We start from the raw sequence: 12328 nt of genomic DNA, 5'->3' as shown, positions 1-12328 counted from the left end.
TGGTATCCCACAGCCATTATTTTCCAAGCCCATTGCCAACGTGGCAAGTGACAGCCTACGACGACAAGATTGTCATTTGTTGCGTTGCAAAAACTCAAACAGATAATATTATAGAAAAGAAAAAGAAGATAACCCCATTAAACTACCACTTTGATAAACACTTCTTCTTCTTCCGCTTTATGCTGAACTAGTGAAAAAATGGCTTCTTTGATAGTGGGACAGCTTGTTTTTCCATCAGAAAATGGTTACAAAGTGTGGGAAGATCAGTCTTTTTTTAAATGGAGAAAAAGAGATCCTCATGTTACTTTGCATTGCCATGAATCTGTTGAAGGTTCACTCCTTTTTTTATCTGATCAAAGTATTTGATTTTTGTTGTTGGTTTTATTTCTGGGTTCAGTTCAGTTTGACTTAAAAATTAGTATTTCACTGACTTCTATAGTCAGATTTTATGCTTACGGTGATTCTTGCGTTTCTATGTTGGTTTACTAATCTTATATTCATTGATGTTTCCATTAACAATCAATACTTGGGTTTGCTTTGTTTTATCTTTTTTTGATCAAATATTGAGATTTGTTGTTGTTTTATCCTTTTTTGATCAAATATTGAGGTTTGTTGTTGTTTCTGTTCTGGATTTAGTTGAGTTTACAATCAGCACCTAATCATTATTCTTATTTTTTGTTTGTTGTGTTTTTGAACTTTTGGCTTTTTCATTCTGATTTTATGCTTTGGGTTCGATTGATTTTGAAGGACAAGTAAATGGCTATGGGAGTAAATTACTATAATTTAGTGGCAATTGATTTGAATACTCTTGATTGATATTCAGATTTTCTTGTCATTCAGAGTGTGCTTTTTTTTAGTTGCTTTAGTTATGCAATTCAAGCTAATGATTGCCGAAGTTGGTTCTGATGGTTCTGCGTAATAACTTGATTGTCGATCACAGTATATACCATGTATGTTTGATTGAATTTTTGTTCTTCAGATTTTTTGCTTTTCAATTTGTTGATTATGGAATGTTAGCAAGTTGTTGCAAAGGAACTTGAGGTTTGGATGAACTCCTTATTTTTGCTCGCATAAGAGTTAGCCTGATACATGGCGATGGTCCAAGTTACCAAGTGCAATTTGATCATTTGTTCTCTGAATCTAATTTACTTACGAAATTATGTTGCTTCCGTAGACATGTAAACTGAGATTTGATGTGTAAGTTTCATTTACCTGTTCAACTTCTCAATTATGAATTTCTGATGCACTGTTGTACGGATAGGATCTCTTAGATACTGGTATGAACGCAATAAAGTGGATCTTTCAGTATCCAACACTGCAGTTTGGAACGATGATGCCGTTCAGAAAGCACTTGACAGTGCTGCTTTTTGGGTCAATGGCTTGCCTTTTGTCAAGTCTTTGTCTGGTTATTGGAAATTTTTCTTGGCTTCCAATCCTAATGCTGTTCCAAAGAATTTTTATGAAAGTGCATTTCAGGATTCTGATTGGGAAACTTTGCCAGGTAAGATATGCAATTTTAAATCCTTCATCTCTCCTGCCCTCACCCTGTCTTGATCCTACATTTTATATTTTTGTTTTTGTTATTTTCTTCTTTTTGTTTTCTCTTTGGTGGAGGGTGGTGGGTTGTATCAGTTTTTGGCATCCCATCCCATGCCCAAATCAAATCCTTTTCCGTCCCCTTCTCTTTACTGTAAATTAAAAAAGAGAAGAGATATGCTTTTCACAGAAAAAAGAATGACACAAATTTCTTAACAAAAACTACTGTAGAGCTACTTTTATTATATTAAACAAATATAACATATTTTTTCCCCAGTAAAGACTTACTTAAATACTAGATAGGATATTAAAATATGAAGGGTTTTACAAGTATGGTTTTAATTGCCCCTACCACTTTTTTAATTTTTTTCTAGTAATTGTTAAAGAAGTAGTAAGTTAATAGAAATCCATTTGATCCCCCTTTTTTCTAAAAGAAGCCCACCTCAATCAGGTCTGGGTTGCACAATCACTTGGGCACAGCTCAAAACTTACACAGTCAGGGATGATCTAATAGGCAAATTGTGAGTTGAGATAAGCAGTTTGATGCCCACTGTTTGATAGGCATTGCTTACTGATATTTGGATATTTATCACTTTTTCTTTTTGATGATCTTATTTGTTATTATTCTTGAGCTCCACAGTTGTACTTCAACCTTATTGTCATTTCTTTATTCTGAATTGTCTTTTGATTTTTAAATATCATTACCATAAACAACATTCTCTTATAAAGTTTATCTTGTAATTGAAACAGTTCCTTCCAATTGGCAAATGCATGGATTTGATCGGCCTATTTATACAAATGTTGTTTATCCAATTCCGCTTGATCCTCCTCATGTTCCTATAGATAACCCTACAGGCTGCTACAGGACATACTTTCACATTCCTGAACCATGGCAGGGTATGATCTATTTGAATGTTTTGGTAATATAGAGGGTTATTGTTCTGGTAATATGTTCCAGTTGTTACTTTCTCTTTAATTCTGTTTTCACTTCTTGATTGGCATGCATTAAATGAAACTTTTGGAGTTGTTTTAACTTCCACATCTGTTTATATATTTGTTTTGTTCGAGTTCTCTCACTTTCTTTTCTTACAAACATATGCCTTCTGCATCTCTAAAATGTGTGCCTAAATTTACTAGGTCATTTTCTGATAGTTATTGAATTTTCAGTCATGCAAAAGGTTTTTTTTTGGCACCATTTTGAATTGTACAATTACTTTTTTGGATTCTATACTTCCAAATTGGTTGTTTGAGAAATCTGATTATGTGTCTCAAGGCATATTTTTCAGTAATCATTGTTGGAGATATATATGTGTAAGCAAGCAAACATGCACATCTGTAGACACATAGCATGTGCACTCCTTCGAATAATACAATTCTGAGACTATTAAGGCAAGATAATGTGAATTCATGTACCTATTCATAGTATTTTTATCCTGTAGTCCTTTCTTAATATCTGGAATCACTATTGCTTTTAGATACTCCGTTGCCTTAAATTCTACGATACCAACCTCTTCATAAAATATTATTTGATATTTGACAGGTCGCAGGATTTTGTTGCACTTTGAAGCAGTTGATTCTGCCTTCTGTGCGTGGATAAATGGGGTCCCTGTTGGATACAGGTATATAATGCATACTTGCTGTAGTATTTTATTTACGTCATGTGGGAAAGTTTTCTCATTTATAGAAATGTTGTCAACTGAGTTCAAATACTCTTAATGTTCTGAATTCAAGAGATGACACAGAAATGAGAAATGAGAAATGGGAGACAAGTTTTTTTATGAATGAATTAAGATAATTCTAGTTAAAGTAGTGATGTGGAATAGGTACTATTTCGCAGAAGTTTGACTTTAAATGACACCATTCTCAATCTATAGTCAGGTACAATTTCATGGGACTTGGTCAGAAGTCAATCATAAAATATTTTTATTAATAGCTTACCCCAATTTGCATATTTGAGAAAATTTAATCTCAATCATTTTCTACATATCATAAGATCGTAAATTGCACTTTATATGAATATTGTTGGTAGCAAAATAGTTTTTTTTTAATTGAAGCCTTTTGTAAGATAAAGGATGAAAAAGATCAAATTTATGATAGAATTTTATGGTGTTGTTGAATATTAACATCTATGGAAATCAATTGTGGAAAGGAGAAAGAAAGAAAACATAAAAAGACACACACACACAAGCTTGTCAGAGAGCCTTGTTTTATTCATATAGAAATATCATGTGAAGCAGCTTCCAATTATAATTTTATAAGAATATTTTGACAGTTTATGTTGCATAAATAACCAGCTGCTTCACATGTTAACCTTTATTAGAGCGTTTGATGTGGTATCGTCTTTTGGACCTTTTGTCAAATTCTTTTCCATTGTGTTAGGCCAGTCAGGATAGTAGATTGCCCGCTGAGTTTGAAATAACAGAATATTGTTATTCATGTGATTCGGACAAGAAGAATGTTCTAGCTGTTCAAGTATTTAGATGGAGTGATGGATCTTACCTTGAAGACCAAGATCATTGGTGGTTATCTGGTATACACCGTGATGTGCTTCTCCTTTCTAAGCCACAGGTTATAACTCTCTTCATCTTTTTTACTTTTGTTAATTTTTCACTGTTACGATAAGTTTTTGGACAGTATATGTCACAGGGAAGCACTTGAAGCTTTCTATGTGTATCAAACTATTTGCAAAGACAGCACACTTTTTAAGTTCTTTGTTGCAGCTTTCCTTTTCCCTCTTTTTTTTTTTTAAAACATGAATTGCTTATATTTTCCTGGTGATAAGGTTGTTCTTGAAATATATCTATATTTGATGAATACAAACTAAATTATATAGCAAGAATATCTCAGGAGAATTGATTGCAGATCTGGTTATAAGTTGGAAGTTTTTGTGCGCTGATGATTATGCAACTTAGAATGAAGTTTCTAGAAGGAAATAGTAGGCATTTACTTGGGCGGTTTAGCTGGGGAAAGTTTTGGCAATTTATCTCTTTTTCAAGGCTGGAGTGCTTTAGCATTTTGTCACCTTCAAGTTGATTGGTCCTTTGAGCATCTAGATGAATGATAAAATGACAAATCATTTAAGCTGGGTTAGATTTGTCATATGACTTAGGTCATTACATGAAAAATGAAAAAAAATAAGATGACAAATCATTTAAGTAGATTTCTTAAGAGTAGGAAAGTTTAGTTATGATGGCTGTGGTGTTGTGAAATTTGCAGAGTTTAGAGTTGGATTGACCACCTATGGAACAAACACTTTTCAGAACCTTGTGCCAATTATTGTGAGAAAGAAAAAGAAACATTAAGTCCTGATCTTGTAGGTTTATACTCAGATTTGTCATTTTTTTTTCTTTTCTTTTAGGTGCTGCATAACCTTGGCCCATTTAATGTCATCTTGTATATCCTTGCATAATAAAATAGGAAATTCTAATTTTTATGCAGGTCTTCATAGCGGATTACTTTTTCAAATCAAGCCTGGCTTACAATTTTTCTTATGCTGATATACAGGTAAGATTTACTCATGGCAAGAGTATTTGTGGCATTTTTCAGAATATTAATTGCAAAATTATTTGTGCCTTGGGTTCATGCTTTGTTGTTTTCAGTTGGATGAAGAACTTGATCTAGTTATGTTCATCTGTGATCATATTTCTTGTTGGTATGTGCATCTCATATTGAGATATCAAGTTGCCTGCTAATACAAGCTAGTTGATTTTTCCCCTTATGTGAAGCTTGCTGTTAGATAATTTCTCTATTCATAAGTGTTGCAACTTATCACGTTGAGAGACATGGTATAACAAGATGAAAGTGTACCCATGGTTCTACTGAACCTACAGAAGTTTCTAATTAATTCAACTGCCATAGCTGCATACTTGCGGAGCTTCATTTTAACTTTGTTCAGTTTTGTGGCCAGTGATTAAGCAAAACATGGCCCTTTTGACACTAGAATAGAGCTATGCCACTGATGTGATAAAACAAAAGCATGTTGGATCAAAGAGGAAAAAGAAGGAGCCTATGCGTAAACCCTTCCACTTCATTCTATCACATAGGTAGGAAATTTTGGATCTAAGAAGAGTGGTGAAACTCTTATCATGCATAAAGTTGTGCTTAGTGCAATTACTAAGCGGTTATCCATGAAGATAAGACCATAACGCCTACTAGCCTTAGATTCGAAGATTCTGTTAAGGCTTAAGCTTGAGCCCTTGGAATTGTCGACTAATTTGAATGTGCATGGAACTACTGCAGTTTTTTACTATACCTGATAGATATCATTGTTGATTTCATTAGCTTAATACATTTTTGTTATTTATTTATTTATTTATTGTTTCAGGTGCATTAGAACTTATGTATTATAGATAATTGTAATATATTGAATTTTTAATATATATTGCATCAAATGTACATGTTGCTCAGGTTGAAGTGAAAATAGATTGCTCAAGAGAAATGAGTAAAGACAAAGTGCTTACGGACTTTACCATAGAAGCTGCATTATTTGATGCTGGGGTCTGGTACAACCATGATGGAAATGTTGATCTGCTTTCTTCGAATGTGGCTAACATAGTGCTCAAAACTGTCCCGACTGGAACCCTAGGATTTCATGGTTATGTGCTTGTGGGGAAACTGGAAAAGCCCAAGCTGTGGTCTGCTGAACAAGTGAGATTCTTGGTCAATCAAAATTATTTTAAGCTTATACTATTATATTTATTCATTAAACTTAAAAGACACTGGCATTCTTCCTTCCCTTTTTCTATCTGGCTTGCTAGTCTAGATCCTCTAGGATTCTCCACTTCTTTTGGTGGCAGCCAGAAGGGGTGGGGCTCAAAGTCTGTAGAACGTGGTTGTGCTGTTAATGCTAGTTTTATATTTGTTTATCTTCACACTTTCTTATGCCTTATGGGGATTCTATATCATGATTTACTCTTAATGTTGATGTGATAATACTAGTTATAAGCAATAATCTCTGTCAGTTTTCATCTGAATTTTTAATTACTTGCTTGTTGCCATTTCCTGCAGCCAAATTTGTATACACTGGTTATCATACTTAAGGATGCATCTGGCAACGTAGTTGACTGTGAATCATGCCTAGTTGGTGTAAGACAAGTATCTAAAGCCCCAAAACAATTGCTTGTTAATGGGCATCCTGTTGTAATAAGAGGTGTGAACAGGCATGAGCATCATCCACGTCTGGGGAAGACAAACATAGAGTCTTGCATGGTGAAAGTAATGACTTCTTTCTCTCTCAACTGTTTTCTCTTACTGGCAGCTTGTTGCAGCTAATATGGATGACTGAATTGGATGCATGGGATAGATATTCATTCTTTTTTTCTTGCAGGATTTGGTTGTAATGAAGCAAAACAATATCAACGCTGTGAGAAACAGCCACTATCCTCAACATCCCCGTTGGTATGAGTTGTGTGACCTGTTCGGTATCTATATGATAGATGAAGCCAATATTGAGACGCATGGTTTTGATCTTTCGGGACATGTGAAGCATCTTACTCAGGAACCTGGTTGGGCCGCTGCAATGATGGACCGTGTTATTGGCATGGTGGAAAGGGACAAAAATCATGCATGCATATTTTCTTGGTCCTTAGGAAATGAGTCTGGATATGGACCTAATCATTCTGCTTCAGCTGGTACTACATTCTGCTATACACTTACCATTAAATTTGGAGTCTCTGGAAGTAACTATTATGAGTTTTTTCTTCTTCTGATTCTTTTATTATCATCATGATGATGATCTTCATCGTCATGACTTTCCAACTAAATGTTTACTAGAAAAATAGTCTATGCTCTTTTGGGAAGGCTTTAGGTGTTAGTACACTACTTTTGAAGTTTCACAATTAGTTCTATTTCTTTTTCCCCCACTCCAACTGTTATCATATTCTGGGTAGAGAGACCTTCAAATTTCAGGATTATGCTATGCCCTTGTTTCTGAGAATACTGTCTTCTTTGCATACCTCCAGAATTAGAGTCATTTCCTCAAAGTCAAAACACAATTAGGTTTCTCATTTTGCCCCTCTTATAGGACAGCGTTTAATTATCATGTTAACCAAACCTGAGGGATATGTTACCTTAATTCTCCTTGTATGTTATCTCTTCTCTTGTCATTTAATGATGTGGAGACTTTATTTAGGATGGATTCGTGGAAGGGATCCTTCAAGACTAGTCCATTATGAAGGTGGTGGGTCCAGGACCTCATCTACCGATATTATATGCCCTATGTATATGCGTGTCTGGGACATAGTGAAGATTGCAAAAGATCCAAATGAGACACGTCCTTTGATATTGTGCGAGTATGTGACTCTTTATCTCCTTGATATTGAATCGTTTCTTCTTTATCTTTATTCTTTTCGTTTTACTTTCTATAATAATACTTTAAACTGCAGTAATGCATTCTCACAGCCATGCCATTATATAAATTCAAGGTCATTTGTTACAATAATGGCAGGTATTCACATGCAATGGGAAACAGCAATGGAAATATACATGAATATTGGGAAGCAATTGATAACATATTTGGCCTCCAAGGTGGCTTTATATGGGATTGGGTTGACCAGGTTGAGAACTCTTTTTTAAGGGCCTTTAGAGATATGGAGAATTATCTGTCATGCCAAGATTAAATTCACTTAACAGTGTCTGTTACATGCCATTTATTTTATAAGCAGTAAAAGAAATACTCAACATACACTAAAAAAATGTGGTCTTAATGGAAGAAGGCATTGCCATACTCTAATATATGTGTCTCATGCTTAAATCTAGTACCAAGACATTGAAATATATCTTGTAGTCTGTGCTTTCTTCTGAACAAGTAGTATTTGCTATTTGACATGTAATGTGTAGTATGGTACTTCTGACATCACCAACTAGTTTGGGATTAAGGCTTTGCTCAGTTGTGTTATGATTATTTTGCACGTATCAGTGTAAAGGTAGTGGCAGATCTCTTGCACCAAAACCCTGGTTTTTGCAAGGCAAATGACCTGCTACTTACAAGAGCAGAGTAATCTTTTCTGAGTTGTTAGATAAAGACCTTTTGTACCTTGTTTGTTATGGTTAATTTATCTCCTAAAACGGGATTTGCTAGGGGCTGGTTCTAGTTGGTCAACTGCAACTGGCTCCTCTGCTAGTGAAGTTATTTCTTGTATTTTGTTATAAGATAGGATTGTTGTGGGAGAGGGGATTCAAACCTTGCTCATTGGGCAGGGATACACGCACCCTACCATTGGTCTGAATACCCAAGTGCAAGTTATGTCTTGTACTAAGCTCCCATTTCATCTCCTTTAGTTTCTTTTTCCTCCATTTCTTTTACCCATTATCTTGCAGCATAATGTTTTGGAATGACTAAATATTTTCCATTCTGCTTATAGGGCCTACTGAAGGACAATGAAGATGGTAGTGAATATTGGGCATATGGTGGTGACTTTGGGGATTCTCCCAATGATTTAAATTTTTGCTTGAATGGCCTTACATGGCCCGATCGAACTCCTCATCCTGCCTTACATGGTACCCTACTTGAGTTTCATATTTGTAAACTACTGAAGCACTTTCCTCTTTAAGATATCTGTATTTCAGTTGTCTGATTGCATCACCACTTATATGCTCAATTATTCTTTGCAGAGGTTAAGTATGTCTATCAACCAATCAAGGTTTCTATAGGCGAAAGCATGATTAAGGTACTCGAATATATTTTCTTTTTCCAGTTTCTGCATGCTTGTGGTGTTGTCAGTTTTTAACATTTAGTGGGAATTCAACTTGACAGATAAAGAACACTAATTTTTATGAGACAACTGAAGGAGTGGAGTTCAAATGGGCTGCTCATGGTGATGGTTGTGAACTTGGATGTGGAATTCTCTCTCTGCCAGTAATAGAGCCCCAGAGCAGTTATGATATAGAATGGAAGTCAGGTCCATGGTATCCTCTATGGGCTTCCTCCGATGCTGAAGAAATATTTTTAACAATCACTGCTAAGCTTTTGCACTCCAAACGGTGGGTTGACGCTGGTCATGTTGTTTCATCTACACAAGTCCAGTTGCTGGCGAAAAGAGATATTGTACCTCATGTAAGTTCTCTTCTGTTTCCTTTTTTTTTTTTTTTATGTTTGTGGTGTTAGGTATTATACCGAATCAGCTGAATCTTTTACTTTTTTGCTCTTCAGATCATCAAAACAAAAGATGATGTCCTTTCCACTGAAATTCTTGGGGATAATATCAGAATTAGCCAGCAGAAGTTATGGGGAATTACATTGAATGTGAAAACTGGAAGTCTTGACAGCTGGAAGGTAATCTAAGCCTATGGCCTTTCTTTAACTGCCCACTTTTATTTTAATGTTTGCTTGTTTCCTAAAGTAGCAGAAGAAGGCAATAAAGCAAACCCAGCGTTGTATCTTGTAAATCAAAATATATTTGCAAAGTCTTTCTCCGCGTAAATGCTTTGAGGATTTTGGTTTTAGAACCAAAGACCTGACATTTTCAGTTAGTAATTTAAAAGGGTTGCACATTCTAGAAGTTGCAGTTTGTGTTATAACTTAAAGCCAATGTGAAGTGCAGTCCAGGCCCTTTTGGTGCAGAAGCTTTAATTAGAGATCATAATGGTTTGTTGCTAGGGGTTTTGGATTTCTTCCACTGTGGTTGCTGAACTATGTGGTATTTTATTTGGTCTGACGGTGACATGGGGAGAGGGTTTTAGTCAAGTTGTTCTTGTGACCAAATCCCTTGCTGCATTCTTGAAAATGAAATTTGTTTTGGGGACTTTTGATCCTTTTTTGAAATATGTATTGAAGACCTTCAAGTTTTTTTCAGTTTCTCTCTTTTCAGCAGAAATTATTACCTCATATTTATAAACTTTCATTGCACGCTTAACTATTTTAAAACAATATTGCAAGTTCTAACAATTAGTGGAAAGTTGCAGGTTCAAGGTGTCTCAATATTGAAAAATGGCATAATTCCATGCTTTTGGCGAGCACCCACTGATAATGACAAAGGGGGAGGTCCGAGTAGTTATTACTCTAGGTGGAAAGCTGCGCATATGGATGACATAGTTTTCCTTAGAGAAAGCTGTTCTATACAAGAAAAGACTGACCATGCTGTGAAAATAGTGGTTGTTTACCTTGGTGTTTCTAAGGGTGAGAATGGTCCTTTAAATGAGTTGGAAAAAGCAGATGCTTTATTCGAAATTGACATGCTTTACACAATCCATGCTTCTGGTGACATCATTATTGACTCCAATGTAAAACCAAGTTCTAGTCTTCCTCCTTTACCACGTGTTGGAGTTGAATTTCACCTGGAAAAATCAGTGGACCAGGTTAAATGGTATGGAAGAGGGCCATTTGAGTGTTATCCAGATCGAAAAGCAGCTGCCCAAGTTGGGGTTTATGAGCAGACAGTGGATGACATGCATGTTCCTTACATTGTTCCTGGGGAATCTGGGGGTAGGGCAGATGTCAGATGGGTGACATTTCAAAACAAGGATGGATATGGAATTTATGCTTCAACTTATGGCAAATCTCCACCTATGCAAATGAATGCAAGTTATTACAGCACAACAGAGCTTGACCGGGCAACACGCAATGAAGAGCTTATCAAAGGGGATAGCATTGAGGTAATTCTTGTTTCCCTGATTTTAGGTTAAACGAATCTATACCAGTTAAAATCTTCTAAGGTGTAACAGATCTGTCAGTAGCCTTGTTATGCTCTCTTTCTAACACATTGCGTGCATTTATTAACAAGAGTTAGTTCTGTAAAGAAAACAAGGTTATCAGAAAATTGTATGGTAAAGAAATACTAGGAGTTATGTTTAATTGCAGTCTTCTGAGAATCTAACCATATTCATTTCCAATCCCCCTTTCTTGATTGAAGCCGTCCACTCTGGATTTGTGATCATAAGAACAACATTAAAAATCTAACGCTTTTATATACAGGTCATATTCTGAGAAACGGTAATGGTAAGATCCCTGTCGATATAGGCTATATCCCTTTTTCATATACATACATATGTACATACATGCGCAAATACCACAATACATGTCAAATTTTCAATGAATTGAAGGTGTCTCAGGGCTTAGATTTTTGGATGTCTTGTGCATCTATACTCGCATATTGTTGCTAATTACTTTTATCATTTTATTTAATCTTCACTCGGATCTTATTCCTTCCCCTTATCTATCAGCCAACGTGACCTTGTCATGTTAATTTTCATTGTTTTGCAGGTGCATCTTGACCACAAGCACATGGGAATAGGCGGAGATGATAGCTGGACACCCTGTGTACATGAAAAGTATCTGATTCCGGCTGTGCCATACTCATTCTCTATCAGGTTGTGTCCGGTCACTGCAGCTACCTCCGGCCAAAACATCTACAAATCCCAACTTCAAAATTGAGTCCATCCTTTTGTGTTTGCTGGTAATTGCGAAATATTGAAATAATGAGAATGTATCTAGTTGACTAATAAGCTGCTTTCATTGACTTTTCCTTTTTTTTTTTTTTGTAAGAATGATAATTCGGTTGGCTTGTGTCTTTTAGTTATTAATCTTTGAACTTATTTCTTGCTTGTAGTTTTGGGCTGCTAGGAAGGCATAGCAAACAAAATACACTAGCAAATTATATTATATAAATAAATCATATGAAAGTAGTAAGATCTACTAATCAGTTTATGTCCTTGCAAATTAAGATTTGAGATTCACATTTTAATTGTTTTTATCAATTTAACTGTTTCCTCTTGTGTTCTTTTTTTTTTTCTCAATTTTTTTGTAAAGGTGTTCTTCTTTGAGGAGAATAGGGTATTAATTGGTTACTTGCACATT

General features: G+C 35.4%; 1 protein-coding gene across 1 annotated transcript; it reads left to right on the top strand.

Annotated features, from left to right (window-relative positions):
- LOC18587232 (beta-galactosidase) lies at window positions 24–12194 on the top strand. The gene is made up of 17 exons (XM_007010933.2): window positions 24–331; window positions 1262–1501; window positions 2287–2433; window positions 3077–3155; window positions 3921–4104; window positions 4975–5040; window positions 5944–6183; window positions 6544–6750; window positions 6863–7166; window positions 7667–7826; window positions 7982–8090; window positions 8898–9033; window positions 9148–9203; window positions 9290–9589; window positions 9686–9808; window positions 10438–11127; window positions 11735–12194. The coding sequence occupies exons 1-17, from the start codon at window positions 199–201 to the stop codon at window positions 11903–11905; spliced, it is 3345 nt and encodes a 1114-aa protein (XP_007010995.2). The 5' UTR covers window positions 24–198; the 3' UTR covers window positions 11906–12194.

Source organism: Theobroma cacao, chromosome 10 (genome assembly GCF_000208745.1).
Source record: "Theobroma cacao cultivar B97-61/B2 chromosome 10, Criollo_cocoa_genome_V2, whole genome shotgun sequence".
NCBI classification, from domain to species: domain Eukaryota; kingdom Viridiplantae; phylum Streptophyta; class Magnoliopsida; order Malvales; family Malvaceae; genus Theobroma; species Theobroma cacao.
This window is presented reverse-complemented; position numbering and strand designations above follow the sequence as displayed.

What these genes read in the sequence shown, in the direction of transcription:
- LOC18587232 (XM_007010933.2), top strand. Translation starts at nt 199, where the DNA reads ATGGCTTCTTTGATAGTGGGACAGCTTGTTTTTCCATCAGAAAATGGT. An exon ending in CATTCCTGAACCATGGCAGG is followed by an intron (nt 2,434 to 3,076) that starts GTATGATCTATT and finishes GATATTTGACAG; the next exon opens with GTCGCAGGATTTTGTTGCAC. An exon ending in AGCTGTGGTCTGCTGAACAA is followed by an intron (nt 6,184 to 6,543) that starts GTGAGATTCTTG and finishes CATTTCCTGCAG; the next exon opens with CCAAATTTGTATACACTGGT.